This window comes from Clavispora lusitaniae (assembly GCF_014636115.1).
Source record: "Clavispora lusitaniae strain FDAARGOS_655 chromosome Unknown tig00000105_pilon, whole genome shotgun sequence".
Classification (NCBI taxonomy): Eukaryota; Fungi; Ascomycota; class Pichiomycetes; order Serinales; family Metschnikowiaceae; genus Clavispora; species Clavispora lusitaniae.
In genome coordinates, this window is record NW_027093978.1 from 1,454,364 (window position 1) to 1,473,276 (window position 18,913).

Below are 18,913 nucleotides of genomic sequence, written 5' to 3' on the forward strand. Positions count from 1 at the left end.
CATATAGTCTAGCAAAAAAAATATAGAGCGAGTTTGTCAATTGTGAGTGCCATTATATAGAGTTAAATGAAGATGTACAGAAACTGGATAATGTGACTTGATAGATCTCATTGGTAAGTTCATTATAAAGGCAAGGTAAATGTCAAGTAGTCGTTACATGAGGGCAGAAGACAGCACCACACTTATTTTAGTTTTCCCATTCTACTAAGCTCCTGTGATTTGTGTATGTCTATTAAAATGTTCTTGAATTCCCTCAGTCCGCCACTTTTGTACTAACCTAAGATCTGTGAGTCAAAAAATGCTGTCCACCTCTTCTGCCACTGCCTAGTATTGCTCGAAAAAGCTCTTGTACGTTTCACATTCTTGTGTTTCTTGCGCCTTCGTCTGACGGCATTTATCCCAGTAGATCCGTTTGGGTACGTGCAACACATGAGCTAACACTCTTCTTGGAAACTGGAGATCAAGGCTTTTTTCACCTTCCAAAGGTGCCACGTAATGCACAGGTTCTTCACCTTTATAGACAATAAAACGAACATACCGTCCTGTTTGAAGAATCGAGGTGAGGTCTGCGCCAGCATACTCTTTGAATACCAACCGCTGGTTTCTCTCAAATTTGTCGTTGTCTCTAGTCTTCTCAGCCAAAGAGGCGGCGAAATCTGCTGAGAGCGGTATTGGCACCATTTGCATGTGGTAATGGACATTCTCGGGACGAGCAATGTCAAAGAAAACTGTTGCCATGGCATGGGCCGAAAATGCAGTTGCCAAGCGCCGCTGAAAATCTTCCATTTCCTGGAATGCTTTGCTGGACGGGTCAATAGTCGCTTCATGTGCTATAGGAATTATGATGGCATGACCAGTCATGTTCAATGTTTTGTGTGGTCGTGGAAGAGGCCCTTTGGCAATCGTTAGATAGCTGTGTTCCCCGACAGACACCACCATGTGCGCTTCGAACTTTGGGTTCGAAAGACAGAAGAAACAACTCAGCGGCGCGATCCGTGGCCGTTTGGCCATACTGCCGTTCTCCGTCATTCTCTGTTCTGGCTCGGCTCTTGGCCTTTTTCCCATCTCTTCTTCCTCTGCCTTTTTCACTTGGCGGAAAGGATTCTCTGCTACGGCAGACTCGACTCCCGCAATCTTGTCAATAGAAAAAGCGTAGAACCATCTCTGCGCCGAGTTTTGTCTCCCCAACGACACAAAGCGACACGTGCGAGATTTCGACCATGCAAAGAGACCATGCTCGTAAAACCTGCCCGTTTCTGATCCTACTGCAAAGTGGTAGCGGGGTCTGGTGGCCTGAACAACAGAGTCCACTTTCTTGTTTCCAACAAGCATAAGCTGCTGCGTCGCGCCTACTGCTCGTGCCCAATGATGAGTGAAGAGAATGTCCACGTCTCTGAATTGAGCTTCTTCTTTCTGGAGTGTTTCTTCGTCCTCTAGTGTTTCATGTGCTTCTTGGCTTGCTTCCTTTTTCGCTTTTTGATTCCAGAATCCCATTGTCACGCCCGACTGGAGTCGAACAATCGCCCACTGCTTCCTTACACATGTGAAGTTGGGCCCAATATCCTCTAGCAGGTCGCCTTCTGCCCCAAAAAAGTAGATGGGGATCTCTGGTACCGTTTCCGGAGCGGTTTCTGGAATGGACAAGCCGAGGAAAACAGCGGCATCAAACGGGCCGTTTTTGGAGTTTTGGGTGTTTGCAGTGGCAATAACCTTGTCTATACCCGCCGGATCAGGATAGAGCACAAGAATTTTGCTTTTGTCCATATAGCCAAATAGTATAGTAGGGCTCTGATGCGATGGAGGGAATATATGCACACTAGAGTATTGGCTGAATAGGCATAATACAGAAGACCAAAGATCACCTAGTGGTGATTTCAAGATCAGTAATCACACAAGAGTTAGGTAGCTGTAAGTTTTGTCAATAGTTAATTATTGTGTCTGCAAGGTTTCTCCAGTGTACAGAAGAGATGAAATGCGCAATTGTGATATCAGTAAGAACACATGAACAAGATAATTTGAAAGGACCTGAACGTTAAGTAGCAGTTTTATATCTTTGTTTGTCTTGGTTGATTTTTTAGCACATACAATTACTGGGCAGGTAACGGGTTTACGATTTATTGTGCGATAGACATTCTGATGAGAAAATACATTTTACTCTGGAAATGGCAAACAGGCTATACCATGGCAAGCTCGTACACTTACTAAGCTTTTGCCGGATTCTGTCGTACTCTACCTCCTTCTGATTTTGTACATAATGCATTACATTGTAGAATTGAGCCACTATTCAATTGTAGACAAACTCAAAGGAAACTCAATTCTCCTTGTCCATATTTTCCTTGCTGGAGTCAAACAGGTAGAATAAGGAAAGCTAATATATAGTACATTTCGTGAGGACCCCCAAAATAAACCATTACAACTGATGCCTGTACTTCTTCGTTTACCAAATTAGGCCATGGAAGGAAATACGAATATAAGTGATTCTGGTGCTCATAATGGCATTATAAATGCAATTCTCTAAACTCTCCAAACAGAATGTTTACTAGGCTCATCAATTTTTGGAACCATGTCTCCGTACATTTCTTCGTTGTTCTTCAGCAGTAAAACCAATTTAGACATTGTCGACTGTCAAATTAGTTGTCGCACCAACACTGTTGATCATATAAAACAATATCCATGCCTTTCTTACCAAAGTCATCTGACCAAAGGCATCTAACCTAATCTTACATACTCTTACCTACTCTAACCAAAGTCACCTTCGCTTCATACCAGTCCATTCTTGTATGTCCGTAGATGCGTGGTGCTTAAGTATCTCTAGGGCTTCTGCCCTACCGCAAAGTTGTGCACGTGCTCTTGGAAGAGAACTTTGTACAGTATCTGCAGTGCGGTCTGTCTGCAGTGTTGAAAATTTTGTCTATTCCTCACCAGAAAAAATTGCGAACTCTTCCAACTAGTTATCACAGCAGTATAGAAAAATGGGTAAATCGTATGTGTCTCCGAGAGGCTAATGCCACCTCATATGTTACGAATGTGATGAAATGAAGCTCTGATTTTGTTCCCGTTGCTTTTTTCCCGTTGCTTTTCCCAGTGTTTTCCATCTGTTTCCGTTGTCTTTCCATAATGCAGAAATATGCCAGAGCCAGAACACAAACTGTTCCTATTTTCAGCGGGAAATCCATATCCATGACCAGAATCAACGCTCCATGAATTTTGTCCCGTCGTCTTCACATTCTTCCGCCATCATATACTAACTAATATAGTCGTGGTTACAGATCTGGTACTCGTTACATGTTCCAACGTGACTTCAAGAAGCACGGGGCAATTCCATTGTCCACCTACTTGAAGGTCTACAAGGTTGGAGACATTGTCGACATCAAGGCCAACGGTTCTATCCAAAAGGGTATGCCTCACAAGTACTACCAAGGTAAGACCGGTATCGTTTTCAACGTCACCAAGTCTGCTGTCGGTGTCATCATCAACAAGGTTGTTGGTAACAGATACATTGAGAAGAAGGTCAACTTGAGAGTCGAGCACGTCAAGCACTCTGCTTGTCGTCAAGAGTTCTTGAACAGAGTCAAGACCAACGCTGCTTTGAAGAAGGAGGCCAAGGCCAAGGGTGAGCAAATCTCTTTGAAGAGACAACCAGCTCAGCCAAGACCAGCTAAGCTTATCTCCACCGAGGGCAATGTTCCACAAACTTTGGCTCCTGTTGCTTACGAGACCTTCATTTAAGCTGTATACACTAATCCTCAATACAAAATAGTAGCGACGAGATGTAGACGGTCAAGACAGCCGGCGAAGCTGGCCCTCTGCCTGTAATTGTCTACCTGAATGTGTGTTTTGCCTTACTGTTATATCGGATTCCTCGTCTGGTATGCCAGAGACAGGATGGGGATGTCAAATGGACATTTTGGATTTGGAACAGCTTACGGGGGGTTTTGGTTCCGTTCTTCAGCTCATTTCATTTCTCAAGACCTCATGACCTCATTAAATCATTTCCATTTTGAAGGAAAATCAAGAGACTATCAACAGTAAACTAATTCTCAGCAAACATTCAGACAGTCGACCAAGCCAACCGTCCGAGTTTGTCTGAGATATAATTTACCAATCGTGAATCTACAGACAATTTCTACGCGACCTCCAGTTTGGATCAGAAATTCTTTCAGTGTTTGTCAAATGTAACAAGAAAGGTTGCGCCAAACACTTTCACCACACAAACCCAACTTTCCCGTACGGAAAAGCATTTCCGGAGGAGTCAGAGCCCGAAAGCTCCGACTGCAACTCCAGAGGGAATAGTATAGATGCACGCGAGACTTCATCATTTGTTATAAAACTTGGAAGGTCATATGAAGAGCAAAAACCCTTTGGCGACTTTGGCGCGCCTTATATAGTGGAAAGCCGGGTAACCAATCTTGCGGCTACAGTAGTGAAAACCTAGTGTCTGTGCAGTTCAGCTCATCACCACCTCTAAAGATATAGAAAGGTCTTGATAATAAAAGACACAAAACGGAAATTATGGCCAAGCGGAAATCATCGAAGCAGACGCCAGCGCAAAGCAAGAAGGCCAAAGTTTCCAGCCCGAGCCTTTTGACACCTCGTGAAATCGAAGATTTGGGCCAAGAAACGATGCAAAAGGCAAAATACAATAACATCGCCACGCTTTTGGCGCAATTCAACCAGGCCAAAGCTGTTCTTGTGGAAAAAGAAGATGAGACTGTAGAGTCTGCCGCTCGTGCTGTGCTTCTCCAGTTGTTCAACATATTCCTGAAGATCTGGAAAGAGAACACCATGAGCGAGCAAAAGGACGAGAAAAAACAGGTGATTGCCAAGTGGTTGCAGGACAAATACTCCAAGTTCAAGCAGCTTTTGTGCTGGCTCGTGGAGAACCGTTTGTCCTTTGAGCTGTCTGTCCAATTGGACGCCTTGGACTTGATGTTAGGTTTGGTTCGTGTCGAATCCGAAGACGCCGAGTTTGCTGCTGAAACATACGAGCAGTTGGCCCGACTGTTGCTCTTTAGTCAAAACGGCACCGTTCTTGCCAACGAGGCAACTGACAACTTTGTGCTTTTGGAGTTTGTGGAAAAATTTGCCAAGTACTGGGACTTGCAAAATTATTTCTTCCTGTACTCGATTGCAGATGAGCTTGCTGCGTTGCAGGAGGAAAAATCAGTCGACACAAGAAACTTATTTGCCAACTACCTCACCATCATCAAGGATGGTCTTTTGTACACTTCCGATCAAGAGACTCTTCGGGAAAAGCCACTTTGGATCAGTGGAACACTTCCAGCCACAGCATATAAAGTCAGTTTCAAAACTCGTTACCAAAAGTTCTTTTTGGCGATGATGAAAGTTGCAGACCTCTCCACTTCACAGTATAAGGCACTTTTGCTCATTTTGCACAAGCGCATTATTCCATACTTGGGCTCTCCAGCTTGTCTTATGGATTTTCTCACAGATGCATACGACCAGGAAGAAGACGAGATTGTGCCCATTCTTGCTCTCAACTCTTTGTGGGAGCTTGTGAAGTCGTATAACTTGGAGTATCCCGACTTCTACACCAAGCTTTATTCGCTTCTCACACCATCCATCTTGTACACGCGATACCGCTCGAGATTCTTCAGATTATGCGACTTGTTTCTCAGTTCTACCCACTTATCGGCAAACTTGGTGGCGTCTTTCATCAAAAAGTTGGCTCGTCTTGCGCTTACTGCTTCTGCTCCAGGTGTGGTGATTGTTATTCCATTCATCTACAACTTGCTCAAAAGACACCCAACTTGTATGATTATGGTGCAAAACAGCGATGTCACAGACTATGTCGATCCTTTTGATGCCAACGAAAAGGATCCCTACAACACTGGTGCCATGGGATCCTCTTTGTGGGAGTTGCAAACATTGATGAGCCATTACCATCCCAATGTGGCCACTTTGGCGAAAATCTTTGGCGAGCCATTCCGCAAACCAAGCTACAACTTGGAAGACTTCTTGGACTGGAGCTACTTGACTTTGCTTGAAAGTGAAATCAAAAGACGCTACAAGGGCTTGGCGTCTTTGGAATACGAAGAGTGGGACTCTCTTTTTGATGACAAGAGCGAAAAGGTGTACATGAGTGGCTGGGTTCTTTAGATAAATACAAGGTCTGGGTCGACAGATAATAAAAGGCATTCAAGATAGAAAGATGAAGGCATCCAAGATAGAAAGATGAAGGCAAGAGTACAATTAAAATAATGAAATACGAGTATGGGGCAAGGACCAAAATTCGTCGATCGCAGGCATTAAAAGTATTCGGTTAACGGAACTTAAAGTCAGAACGAATTTCAGTGTAGCAAATTATTTTAGATACTTCATTCCGAAGAAACCGATCCGATAGCACAATAAATTTTCGATGACAGATAACATGACAGATAATAACGTATGTGTATTCTAGATCCAGCATCTATGACTGCCATAATTTTACTGGCCAAATTTGTTAAGATTATTACTATTTTCATCAAGCCTGTACGTCCAAACGACAGCCTGCACATGTCAGCCGCGTTTTTTTCCGCAAGAGGAAAAGTGATTGCGCGTCAGAAAAGATCAGCCTTCCATCACTTTTCATTTTCATCCTTCCACCCCGTTTTCCGCTCATTGACAACTATTTTTTCGCTGTTTTAGCACCTTTCCCTCCGCATTTTAATTCTTCGTCTTATCCTACATGGACGATTACGACCAGCCCGTGGACGCCGTGTTTGGCGACCGTGTGCGCCGCTTCCAGGAATTCTTGGACCAGCTCAACCCTGCCGGTTCCAACTACAGAGCCGAAATCAAAGACATGCTCACGAAGGGCCGGTTTCGGCTCTGTGTGTCGCTCGACGAGATCCGAGACTTTGACGCCGAGTTTTGGCGCGGTCTTTTGGACATGCCTGTGGATTTTTTGCCCGCATGCGAGAGAGCACTAAGAGACACGGTTTTGACCATCTACGACCCGAACGACAGCCGGTTCCAGCCATTGGACGACAACCAACAGTTCTACATCTCGTTCCGCGGTGCGTTTGGCCACCACCAGGTGACTCCGCGTACGATTTCCGCAGGCCACTTGTCAAAGATGGTGGCTCTTGAAGGCATTGTCACCCGAGCGCTGTTGGTGCGGCCCAAAGTGGTGAGATCGGTCCATTATGCGGAAAAGACCGCCAGGTTTTATGCCAAGCTGTATCGCGACAACACCACGTCGTTCGATGCCATCACTACCCCGGCTGTGTATCCGGTGGAAGATCCAGACGGAAACAGATTGACGCCCGAGTACGGTTTCTCCACTTACAGAGACCACCAGAAGATAGCCGTGCAAGAGATGCCCGAAACGGCACCCGCAGGCCAGTTGCCTCGGTCCGTGGATGTGGTTTTGGACGACGATTTGGTTGACTTGGCCAAGCCCGGTGACCGTGTGCAGATTGTTGGTGTTTATCGGGCCTTGGGCGGTGGTCTGAACAACTCGTCGTCTTTCCGCACAGTCGTGTTGGCCAATTCCGTTTACCCATTGCATGCCAGGTCGAGTGGAGTGGCAGCACTGGAGAAGTTGACCGACGAAGATGTACGCAACATCAACAAGTTGGCCAAGGAGCGGCGGATATTTGACATTTTGGCGCAGTCGCTTGCGCCGTCCATTTACGGGCTCGATCACATCAAAAAGGCCGTGTTACTTTTGTTGTTTGGCGGTGTGGAGAAAAACTTGGACAACGGCTCCCATTTGAGAGGTGACATCAACATCTTGATGGTGGGTGACCCCTCGACGGCAAAGTCGCAGATGTTGCGTTTTGTGTTGAATACTGCTGCTTTGGCCATTGCCACCACAGGCCGAGGCTCTTCTGGTGTCGGTTTAACTGCAGCGGTGACGTCTGATAAAGAAACCGGAGAGCGGCGTTTGGAAGCCGGTGCCATGGTTTTGGCCGACCGTGGTGTGGTGTGTATCGACGAGTTCGATAAGATGCTGGACGTCGACCGTGTGGCTATCCACGAAGTCATGGAGCAGCAAACGGTGACCATTGCCAAAGCAGGCATTCACACATCGCTCAATGCCCGGTGCTCGGTGATTGCGGCAGCCAACCCGGTGTTTGGCCAGTACGATGTGCACAAGGACCCACACAAGAACATTGCGTTGCCAGACTCGCTTTTGTCGCGTTTCGACTTGCTTTTCGTCGTGACCGATGACGTGAACCAGGTCAAGGACAGAACTGTGTCCGAGCACGTTTTGCGGATGCACCGCTTCATTCTGCCTGGTATGGCCGAAGGTGAGCCGGTGCGTGAGCGCAGTGCGGTTTCGTTGGCTGCGGGCACCGAGGTGGAGGAGGATGCTGAACAGCCGGTTTTTGAAAAGTTCAACTCTCTCTTGCACGCGGGCGTGGCAGGCCGTGCGGCCAAAGGCGCTGCACCTACGCTCTTGTCGATTCTGTTTTTGAAAAAATACGTCCAGTACGCCAAGCAAAGAATCCGGCCCGTGCTCAACAAGAAGGCGTCTGAGTACATTGTGGCCACATACACAGCGTTCCGTAATAGTGATCCGGCCGACAGTTACAAGCGTACGGCTCCAGTCACCGCAAGAACGTTGGAAACGTTGATCCGGTTGGCGACGGCGCACGCCAAGTTGCGGTTATCCAAAACTATCGAGGTCCGTGATGCAAAAGTGGCTGAGGAGTTGCTTCGGTACGCTTTGTTCAAGGAGACGGCGAAAACCAAACCCAAGCGTCGGCGTATTGCCATGTTTGGCGAAGAAGACGAAGATGCCGACTTGGACGATGGTGTGGATGAGGAAGCTGAGTCCGACTCAGAAGAAATCACGCCGCCACCAGACGAAGAACCTGTTGCAGAAGACGCACAGCAAGATGATGAAATTGCCGATGAAATGGACCACTTGCATTTATCGCGTACAGCACCATTGGAAGCTTCAACTCACACCAATGTGTTCAGCGCAGAAAACCTCGAGGGTATCAGTGCCGAGAGATACGCCGTTTTCCTCCGAGTAATGGCCAATCTCATGTCGTCGTTGCTTTTTGAGAACTCGACAGGCGCATGTCCGACGGAACAGGTGATTGAGTCCATCAACGAGGACTTGGAGCAGGAGGAGATTTTCGGGCCCGTGGAGATTGAGAGCGCTTTCGCCCGAATGCAAGATGAGAACAAGATCATGATTGGTGAGGGCAAGGTGTGGAAAATCTGATGTACAATAGAATTGATTTATTTGGACCAACTGTAGGCCACCGGTTGCGTATTACTGACATTCGGCTTCTCTTCTAATCACCTACTATTCTGCGTATGCTTTTCAGTCTGATCTACTTATTTGCGCATACTTTAGTCTGATGTATTTATTGCCTAGCGAAATGACTTCGGAGTGAAGAGCCATTTAATTGACTCAACTAGTGGGAAGCCAACGGCTAGACCATTCTTAATGGATAAAGTAGTGAACAATTACGAATTGAAATACTTTTCTTCCTTGTGAGTGTGTTATTTTTTTGCCTCATCCTTTTGCACTTTGTCTATGTCTACCTTGTTAGGTCAACCATACCGGGGAACCTGGGGGTATCCCAACTTCCGGTTATGGTACCTACCAGATAAGCCACGCCCTTATCTAGCTCGATTACTGATAAGCTTCGCCGTATGAGATAAGCCTCATACCCCTATTTACTACGTCTATAAGAACACTGGCTTCCCATTGTAGTTGGAAGCCATGAACCAAGAAGTTCACACACTGAATATACACTACCGCTTATATTCCGAACCTAACATACCTCTTTTTACAGTAATTATCCGTACATACCACAGTAGGGAACTTTTGCACAGAGAAAAAAAATAGCAAACAAAAAGCTACGGGTCTGCCAATGCTTCATTGTAACATGCACAAAAACATTTCTCCCTATTGTCTCTAATTTCAATTCTAGCCCACATGTAGCATAGAATCACCACCTACTACACATCCATCGCAGTGTACATATAACGCGCAGACCCATCTTCTTCCCCAATGTCCGATTCCGAATTCGAGGTCGCCCAGGAAGATGAGCTCCTAATGCATACATATGCGTCACTTCCCAACAAGTGCAAGAAGTACTGGCGGAAAAGGTACCTGCTTTTCTCGAAATTCGACGAGGGTGTATATCTCACGTCAGAATTATGGTACAGTGTCACACCAGAAGTGACAGCCCGGTTCACGGCCAGGCTTGTGAAGAAGCTCTTGCCAGATTGCGAAAACATTCTCGATGTTTGTTGCGGAGGCGGAGGCAATACTATTCAATTTGCCAAGATCTTCAAGAACGTTGGAGGTGTAGATGTCAATGCCAACAATATCAAGTGTTCACAACATAATAGCACCGTATACGGCGTCGATGCCAACACTTGGTTTGTTCAAGGAGACTGGAACAAGTTGCTGGAAGACAGCAGCTGGATTCCTGTGGATTTGCCAAACGGCAAATTTGACTTTATCTTCTGTTCTCCACCGTGGGGCGGACCAAACTACAAAAAACAGCAGTGGTTTGATTTATTCAGCATGGAGCCCTTCAACTTGAGACAGCTCTGCCACAGTCTCCGCAAGTTTTCCGACCATTTTGGCCTTTTCCTTCCGAGAAACCTGGACTTGGACCAGATTAGACAGGTGTCGCACGAGCTCTTTGGCGATAAATACAAGACTCGCGTGGTTTGCCTATGGCAAAACGGCTCGCCCTTGGGACTTTTAGCCATCTTTGGCTCCTCATATAGCATCAAAATTACATAGCATTCTGTACAAGGTTCTAGTACGAAAAATAGAAAGCAAAAGCAAAAAAGAAAGCCCGATGCGGGGCTCGAACCCGCAACCTTTTGATTGACCTTATAGTGATTAAGAGTCAAATGCTCTACCGATTGAGCTAACCAGGCTTGTACATTTGCTTGTAAGGACAGTTTTGGTATGATCTTAATAATAAAATATAAGATACTGAGGGGAGTAAGAATTACGGATTCAATAAAGATACTTCGTAACTTGTTAACTATCCTAACTTATGTTAATCTTACTTGGACTTCCCCCCAGGGTATAACCCCGAGTTTTATATCTCGTGATCGCGCGCGTCTCCTGACCGCACGTCATATGATCCATTCAATGTCTTGCACGTGACCTGATTCTCTCTCCTAACATTCTCCCCCTCCTAGATCTCGGTCGTCCTCGATCGATAGCAGGTTCATGGATTGATGGAAGCCTGCGCGTAGGCATTGTTGTTGGCGGAGGTGTTGGGCCTCTGTCCGGAGGTGTATCCCAACTGAGTTCAGAATGAAACTGTTTGTCTAGTTCTTTCATGTGATTGTACGCTTGTTCGAGTTGACAGCGTTTCTCACGGGCTATCTTTCGATAGGCAGCAATATGAACTTTGGTGGTCAAGACAGGATCACAGTGTTTCCAGCGTACGTGTATGAAGATTCCCAAATCGTCGACTTTAGTAATTTCAGTGATGTCGTTGATTCGTTGATCTAAATCAAGTGGTGAGTATGGCGGTATGTGCAAAACATCGTGGTCTCGTTCGAGGAATGGTTTAAGATTTTCGACGTTAATGACTGGGTGCGTTGGCATATCAGGTGGGAGCCTGATTTCGTACGCGTTGTCGTTGATACGTCGTTCCACCGTAAACGGTCCAACGTAAGGGTGTAACCATTTGGTTTGAGAGTCCAGACGAAATAGATGTTTGCGTTTGATAGCCACTAGCTCACCAGGGTGTAAGATCAATTCACGTCGGTGGCGATTTTCATGTCTTTCCATGCTGTCTTGGGCCTGTGCCATATTCTCTCGAATTTGGTAAAGTACAGTGGTATGTGATCGTAGAACGTCTTTAGCATTTAAGGTTATGGTTTCGTCGAGCGAAACGTCGTCATCAGACGGAAGTTTGAAGTGAACACGAGGGTGAAATCCGTAGTTAGCGAAAAAAGGTGTAGTACCAATGGTTGTTTGATATGACCCATTGATTGCGAACTCGGCAATAGGTAATAGTTCTTCCCAGTTGAGGTCACTGTGCGTGAGTCGTAGGGCGCGAATTTGTTGTTCTACCACTCGGTTCATTCTTTCCGTCTGTCCATCCGTTTGTGGGTGGTTGACAGTAGACATTCGTCTGTCGATCCCTAGGAAGTGTGAGAAGACACTCCACATGTGACTGGTAAAGGTCGGATCTCGATCAGATGTTATTGCTTCTGGTATTCCGTGTAATCGGACAACCTCTTTCATAAATATATTGAAAAGTGCTTTAGTATTGAGTTCTAACGGGGTCGGAATAAGGTGTACCATTTTGGTAAGGCGGTCGACGACCACTAAGACCTTTTCATTTCCGTTCTTTAACTTTTCCATACCTGTGATATAGTCCATTGATATTTCTGTCCATCGCTGTTGCGGGACGGGCATTGGCATGATTAAGCCGTATGGAGATTGTGTGGCAGTTTTCGTTAGTTGACAGACTTCGCATGTTCTCGCGTAAGCTTTACAGTCTTTGAGCATGTTGGCCCAGTAATATTGTCTGCTCAAGGTCTCACACATCTTTAATGCCCCGGGGTGATTGTTCAAATCCGCGTCGTGTGCTTGTCGTAATAGGAGGCGACGCACAACCCCGATCGGAACGCATAGTCGTGGATTGTCGTGCGTGGAGATGGCGTAGCGTAAAAGGCCATCGCATGCGGTGTACTTGCGAAGTTTGTTTTGTATTTTTAATTGTGGGTCAATAGGTTGCTTTTCGATTAAGATTTTGTAGACATCGACGAACTGGTGATCGTTGATGTATTCTTCCTTCATGACCTCCAAATTCAACACGTCAGGTTCTTCTAGTAAGCCGATTCGATTTACCGTATGAATGGTTTGAGGTTGGCGACTAAGAGCGTCAGCGACCACATTTTTGGGTCCTGGAATGTATTTGATTTCAAAGTCGAACCGTGCGAAGAATTCTAACCAACGTAAAATACGTGGATTCTGATGGGGTGTCGTGCGAATATAATTCAAGGACTGGTGGTCAGAGTATACGATGAAGTTTGTCCCACTTAAGTAGTGTTGCCATTTCTTAAGGGCGTAGTGAATTGCTAAGCATTCCTTTTCGCGTACCGGGTAATTTAATTGCGCTCCACTGAGTTTCTTTGACTCGTATGCAACGACTCCAAGAAGTTTGTGATGTTTATCCGTTTGTTGTAGGACGGCACCGATGCAGCGATCACTTGCATCAGTGTAAACGACATACTTCTGCTTTGGATCTGGTAATATTAATATAGGAGCAGAAACTAATCTGTCCTTGAGCTCGTTAAACAGTCTTGTCTGTTCTTCAGTCCATTTAGTTTTTTCAGCGGTGTAGTCGTATAGACTAGCTGCGATATGAGCGTATTTCTCAATGAAACGACGATAATATGTCGTCAATCCCAAGAAGCTTAATGCCTCCTTTTTTGATTTCGGGATTGGCCAAGTTCTTATGGCTTTTATCTTGTCTTCGTTCGGGGAAATTCCTTCCGAACTGATCACATGTCCAAGGAAATTCAACCTTGTTTGGAAGAAGTAACACTTCCTTCTTTTAGCGATGAGATTGTTTGCTCGGAGGATTTTAAATACCTCTTCTAAATCGCGCTTGTGATCCTTCTGCGTTTTCGAGAAAACGAGGATGTCGTCTAGATAGACAACCACGGTCTTGTTGAGAATCTTGTGAAATATTTCATTCATAAGTCTTTGGAACGTAGCCGGAGCATTCGTTAGACCGAAAGGCATTACTCTCCACGCGTACTGACCGTAAGGCGTTACGAACGCAGTTTTGTCGTAATCCTCTTCCGCGATTGCCACTTGGTGGTACCCAGAGTGAAGATCAAGGGAGCTGAAGACTTTCGCACCTTGAATGGTATCAAAGATATCATCAATTAAGGGTAGCGGAAATCGTTCTTTAATGGTGATCAAGTTCAATGCACGATAGTCCACGCACAAGCGTTTGGTACCATCTTTCTTGTGCACGAAGATCACGGGTGCTCCATAAGGGGAACCATACGGGATTACTCGTCCATCTTTCAATAGAGTCTCAATCTGCGTAGATAGTTCCTGTTTGTCTTTGTGTGACAATCTGTACGGAGGTCGGTGCGGCGGGGTAGAACCTTGGACGAGAGTAATTCGATGCTTTACCTTCCTATCAGGAGGTAGACCTGCGGGTAACGCGTCCGTTACAACGTCATCAAAACGTTTTAGGTCGAAATCAACAGGGACTATGCCTGGATGTGCATCCTCGTCGTACTCAATCCTTTGCACAAGGAGAGTCAGTATAACATTATTATGTTTTTTACATTCTCTTTCGAGTTCTGCGAGACTAATGTCTTCGTACTTCGTGTCGTTCTCGATCACGGTTTGATTTGGCCGGAGTTGCATCAGCGGATGTATAAGTCCGAGTCGCCGGTGATGGTCGATGATGAACGGGCGTCCTAATAGGATCTTATCATGAAGGTTTGGATAAACCACGAAGGGTCTGTACTCAATGTAACCATTCATTTCTAGTTTAAGGGTAACCTTGTGTGTTACCAGGTCGACTTCGCCTTTCTTAGCGAAGGTAAGTGTGCTAGGCTTAGCAAGTGCTTGTAATTCTGCCTTTAGTTCGATCGCCGTGTCGAGGTCGATGAAATCAAGGGGTGAGCCTGAATCGACGAGAACTCCGGGAAATGATTTATCATTCACGGTTACAGGGATCATGAAATCATCTAATGTGCCATATTTTATGGGCAAATCGGGAGCCTGCGAAAGGTCTATTGTTTTGTTCTTCTTTCGTTCTTGTTGCTCAACCGCTATTCGTTGAACTCTTAAGTTGTCGCTGAAACGATCGTTCACATAGCTTCCTTCCAGCTTTGGTCTTTTTTTGGCTGTTCTTTGTCAGCATCTTGGTTCAGATAATCCTTATTGGAACTTCTTTTGTAGTGAGAGAAGCGGTAACCTTGCTTTCTTTTAAAAGGTTTTGATTGGGTGGTGTTACTTTCCTTGTTCGTCGGGTAACGTTTCTCCCTGAATCTCTTACGTCCTCTATCCGCGGTTGACGCATCCTTGTTTCCTTCTTTGATTTGGAACAACTGGTGTGGTTTGACCACAGAGCGGTTTAACCTTTCGATAGGGATCTTGTACCGCTTCGCTAAGATTTCAGCTTGAGCGACCAACTCGCTGACCGTCGCTGGTCGAGGGTCAAGGTTCCTCAAAAGGCCTTGGAGCTGAGTATCTCTGATTGCTTCAATGAAAGCATACTGGTACAAATCGTCGATTGTCAAAGTCTGATCCTTTCCGTAGAGTTGGTTCCTTCTTCTTCTCCATTGGTCACAATAGTGTTGCCACGTACCTGCAGGAATATCCTGAAGCGTGTCATTCATAATTGAGAATGGAGAACGCGAACGTTTCTCTATTCCATTGCTTTTAAGGAGCCATTCGGCGAAAGACCCTAACTCAAACGTGTTCAGGTTTCGGTACGTCCGAAATGCTTCTTGAAGTTCTTCTTCGCAATGGTTATCTACCAATTCGATAATTTCTTCATTAGTCAACTTCTTTGTTGTTGAAATCTCTTTGATGATGTCGATCCAAGTTTGAAACAACTTCGCTACCTCTGGAGTGTTGTAGGTCAACATGGGGATCCTCTTCTCAGGGATCTTTCTGTTTCCAGTGGTAACAGGTTGTTGAATGTCGGGGGTGACCGTAGTGGATGACATGATTGACTGATGATGGATTCCTCTAGAATCGTTGTTGCGGCGCTACCAATTGTAAGGACAGTTTTGGTATGATCTTAATAATAAAATATAAGATACTGAGGGGAGTAAGAATTACGGATTCAATAAAGATACTTCGTAACTTGTTAACTATCCTAACTTATGTTAATCTTACTTGGACTTCCCCCCAGGGTATAACCCCGAGTTTTATATCTCGTGATCGCGCGCGTCTCCTGACCGCACGTCATATGATCCATTCAATGTCTTGCACGTGACCTGATTCTCTCTCCTAACATGCTTAAGATTGCGTAGTATATTAGGCAAATAAACCATAGGGAATGTGAGACAGTCCAATTCTTATTCCTGTCAAGCCTCACATCTTCTAACTATCATTTCAAGGATATCCTGTCAAATGATTTTTCTCTCTGTCCACTACAGATTTACATCCTATTTCTTCAACTAGGGCTTCTAAATCTATTTTGTATATATGCTAACACTAAAGCGCCGCCATGACCTCTTCGAAAATCTGCTGATCCGCACTGTCAACCAGCATTTCCTGACTCTCATCCAATTCCTCGATCGGCTTGCTTCTGCCCACATCTGCCATGATCTTCTGGAACCAAGTGTCTTCCCCTTTTCCGAAACACAAGGTGTATGCGTTACCTTCATTATTTGCTCTTGCAGTACGACCCACTCTGTGAACATACTCACGAGATGAGTTGGGCAAGTCGTAGTTGATGACATCGGTGATGGACAAAATGTCCAAACCACGAGCGATCAAGTCCGTAGCCACCAAAACATGAACACGCTTTTCAGCGAAGTCTTTCAAAAGGCGTCCTCGCACCGACGCAACGTTGTTGGTGGAGTTCATATATGCAACTGTAATATTTTTGTTGGGAACCAACTTATTGAAAAGATTCTGCAACACTTTCGACAACCGAAGAGTAGCATCGTTCGAGTTGGCAAAGACAAGCACAGACGAAAGCTTGTTTGCTTGCATCATGAACTTGGCAAGTATAAGTGGTTTGATGGCAGTCTTGCTTGAGGTGAACCTGAGGCGGTTTTCGTGAAGTTTAACTGGAACAGAGAACATCTCGCGCACAAGCTGCTTGGAGTTATTGACCACAAGCAATCTAGGGCTGTTGAACTTCAACAACGAAAGTTTACCGGCATCTGTGGTTAATGTGGCCGAGAAGATCATTTTCTGTGTCTGTAGTCTCCATATGTTGCTGGTGTTCAATGCCGGGTCGACCCATTTTTCCAAGTTTGAAACCACCACATTGCTCCAGTTTTGAAACGACTGATTGAGTAATCTGTCCGCTTCGTCAATGATTAAGAACCGAAGTGCCTCCAAGGAAATAGAGCCATTGAGCAAGTGGTCCACCAATCTACCTGGGGTGGACACAATGACATCGGGAATGTTAGTGGTAATTTTTATGCCTTCCTCTCTGATGGACAAATCACTAGTCAAACTGACAATGGACAAAGTCGTTCCGTTCGAAAGGTCTCGGAGCGTCTGGGATACTTGTGTGATCAAAGGCTTTGTGGGCACCAAGATGATTGCACGGACGCGAGGAACAACGCGGTCATACAAGGCTTCGATGACAGGAATCAGATACGCCAAAGTTTTACCCGAACCTGTAGACGCATTGACCAAGAGGTCACCTCGAAAGTCGGGGGCAAGTCTGTTTCGACGAATATCCTCCATTATCAATCTAAGTGTTCCGACTTGGACAGAGAATGCACTGGAAAACCCCATGGCACGGAGGTTTTTGAGAACGGGCGCAGTAACTCCAAGCTCTTCAAATGGTTGTTTGAGCTCTGGGTCGATGAAAGTGGGAGTAGCCAACCAGTCAAGGTTGTTCTTGTGAGTATCGGTTGAAACTAATTTTGCGTCGGAGGGTAGTTCAGGCTGCGGCAACGGCGCCAAATCTTGGGTTTCGACGGCGTCTTCTTGTTCCTCTTCCTCTTCCTCTTCCGACTCATGGGCAGTTTGTGCGGCTTTCTTGAACTTCAGGAAAATCGCCGAGTGCTTGGAAACGTAGTCCGGGTCATTTGAAACGTCCTTGTCTTTAGTTTCAGGTTCAGGCGCTTCCGAGGTTCCTGAGCCTGTTTGATCGACCTCCATCGCCTCTATAGATTCTGTCTGTGACTTCTCGGAGTCGATTTGTTGGCCGTTATCGCTGTCGCTGTCATTATTACTATCGCTATCACTTTCACTATCACTGTCGCTGTCACCGCTACTTTCATTTTTATTGTCTCCACTTTCACTTTCACTCTCACTTTCACTCTCACTCTCACTTTCACTCTCACTCTCACTTTCACTGTCACTTTCACTCTCACTTTCGCTCTCCTTTTCGCTCTCATCTTTCTTCTCCATTTCACTGGCCTTCCTCTTTCGGCTAAACAATTTTTTGGCCGGATCGGCCGCCCCAACCGCCGCCGGATCAAACCTCTGGGCAAACATGACTGGTTTCTCCGAGATGAGGTTGATGCGATGGTGAAGCCAGGTGCGCGGGCGCACGTGACCGCGCCAACCCAAACCCACTAGGTTTTTCAGCGAAAATTTGGAGCCTCACTGTGTTCCCACAATCTCATGAGAGCTGCATTTCAACTTCTCAAGGGTCGGTCGGCGTGGAAGGGGCCTCACGTGGTTCCGTTGCCCATTGCAAACGCCATCAAAACCGGCACACCCATCCGAACAAACGCCAGAAGCTGCACCATCTTACCCCAGTTTGTGGGCTTGAAGTTCCAGGTGCACAACGGAAAAGAGTATGTGGAGTTGGAAGTGACGGACGAGATGGTGGGCTCGAAGTTGGGCGAGTTTGCGCCCACGCGGAAGAGATTCACCTACAAGTACTCGAAGAACTAGGGGACATGTGCCATGGGCTGGCCGTGGCGTTTCTTGTACATATGCAATACAGAAGTAATGAGAGGAAGTGTAGGCTCTAGACTGATCGTTTGTCAGAATCTTTAGCAGATCTATAGCGGATGTTAGCCAGCGTTAGGCGGGAGCTCCAGATCTGCAGCCGAAGCTTCGCCAAATCTGTAGCCAGCTCTTTCGCCAGATCTGTAGCCAGCTCTTTCGCCAGCTCAGTCGTGTCGTAGGTCAATCTACGCAGTTGGTTCGTCTCATCCATGGAGCAGTGCCTTCAGATGGATAACGGTAGCATGAGCACGATAACCAAACATGGATTTTTTTTTTTTTCCTTCTTGTAGCCGTCTTTGTCTTAGGCAAAAGATATGATGTTAT

General features: G+C 45.9%; 9 protein-coding genes and 1 non-coding gene across 10 annotated transcripts; 5 read left to right on the top strand and 5 right to left on the bottom strand. All coding sequences in view use genetic code 12, as the record gives it.

Moving 5' to 3' along the window:
- Window positions 1-324: 324 nt before the first annotated feature.
- Window positions 325-1,764, bottom strand: FOB63_003673 (uncharacterized protein; the record flags this gene model as incomplete). The annotated part of the gene is made up of 1 exon (XM_002615188.1): window positions 325-1,764. One exon carries the CDS (start codon window positions 1,762-1,764, stop codon window positions 325-327), a length of 1,440 nt encoding a protein of 479 aa, XP_002615234.1.
- Window positions 1,765-2,972: 1,208 nt separating this feature from the next.
- FOB63_003674 (60S ribosomal protein eL21) lies at window positions 2,973-3,729 on the top strand (the record flags this gene model as incomplete). Its single annotated transcript, XM_002615187.2, has 2 exons — window positions 2,973-2,983; window positions 3,258-3,729. 2 exons carry the CDS (start codon window positions 2,973-2,975, stop codon window positions 3,727-3,729), a joined length of 483 nt encoding a protein of 160 aa, XP_002615233.2.
- A 783-nt stretch (window positions 3,730-4,512) lies between these two features.
- NOC4 (ribosome biosynthesis protein) lies at window positions 4,513-6,120 on the top strand (the record flags this gene model as incomplete). Its single annotated transcript, XM_002615186.1, has 1 exon — window positions 4,513-6,120. One exon carries the CDS (start codon window positions 4,513-4,515, stop codon window positions 6,118-6,120), a length of 1,608 nt encoding a protein of 535 aa, XP_002615232.1.
- A 568-nt stretch (window positions 6,121-6,688) lies between these two features.
- Window positions 6,689-9,184, top strand: MCM3 (MCM DNA helicase complex subunit; the record flags this gene model as incomplete). The annotated part of the gene is made up of 1 exon (XM_002615185.1): window positions 6,689-9,184. One exon carries the CDS (start codon window positions 6,689-6,691, stop codon window positions 9,182-9,184), a length of 2,496 nt encoding a protein of 831 aa, XP_002615231.1.
- A 798-nt stretch (window positions 9,185-9,982) lies between these two features.
- FOB63_003677 (RNA methyltransferase) lies at window positions 9,983-10,729 on the top strand (the record flags this gene model as incomplete). The annotated part of the gene is made up of 1 exon (XM_002615184.1): window positions 9,983-10,729. One exon carries the CDS (start codon window positions 9,983-9,985, stop codon window positions 10,727-10,729), a length of 747 nt encoding a protein of 248 aa, XP_002615230.1.
- Window positions 10,730-10,781: 52 nt separating this feature from the next.
- On the bottom strand, window positions 10,782-10,869 carry FOB63_005602. The gene has a single exon. It is a non-coding gene; the product is annotated as a tRNA-Lys (tRNA).
- Window positions 10,870-11,086: 217 nt separating this feature from the next.
- FOB63_003678 (Reverse transcriptase (RNA-dependent DNA polymerase) family protein) lies at window positions 11,087-14,668 on the bottom strand (the record flags this gene model as incomplete). Its single annotated transcript, XM_066102343.1, has 1 exon — window positions 11,087-14,668. One exon carries the CDS (start codon window positions 14,666-14,668, stop codon window positions 11,087-11,089), a length of 3,582 nt encoding a protein of 1,193 aa, XP_065958361.1.
- A 131-nt stretch (window positions 14,669-14,799) lies between these two features.
- Window positions 14,800-15,663, bottom strand: FOB63_003679 (uncharacterized protein; the record flags this gene model as incomplete). The annotated part of the gene is made up of 1 exon (XM_002615182.1): window positions 14,800-15,663. One exon carries the CDS (start codon window positions 15,661-15,663, stop codon window positions 14,800-14,802), a length of 864 nt encoding a protein of 287 aa, XP_002615228.1.
- A 493-nt stretch (window positions 15,664-16,156) lies between these two features.
- Window positions 16,157-18,127, bottom strand: FOB63_003680 (DEAD/DEAH box helicase family protein; the record flags this gene model as incomplete). The annotated part of the gene is made up of 1 exon (XM_002615181.2): window positions 16,157-18,127. One exon carries the CDS (start codon window positions 18,125-18,127, stop codon window positions 16,157-16,159), a length of 1,971 nt encoding a protein of 656 aa, XP_002615227.2.
- Window positions 18,128-18,256: 129 nt separating this feature from the next.
- Window positions 18,257-18,532, top strand: FOB63_003681 (mitochondrial 37S ribosomal protein uS19m; the record flags this gene model as incomplete). The annotated part of the gene is made up of 1 exon (XM_002615179.1): window positions 18,257-18,532. One exon carries the CDS (start codon window positions 18,257-18,259, stop codon window positions 18,530-18,532), a length of 276 nt encoding a protein of 91 aa, XP_002615225.1.
- Between the last annotated feature and the right edge of the window lie 381 nt (window positions 18,533-18,913).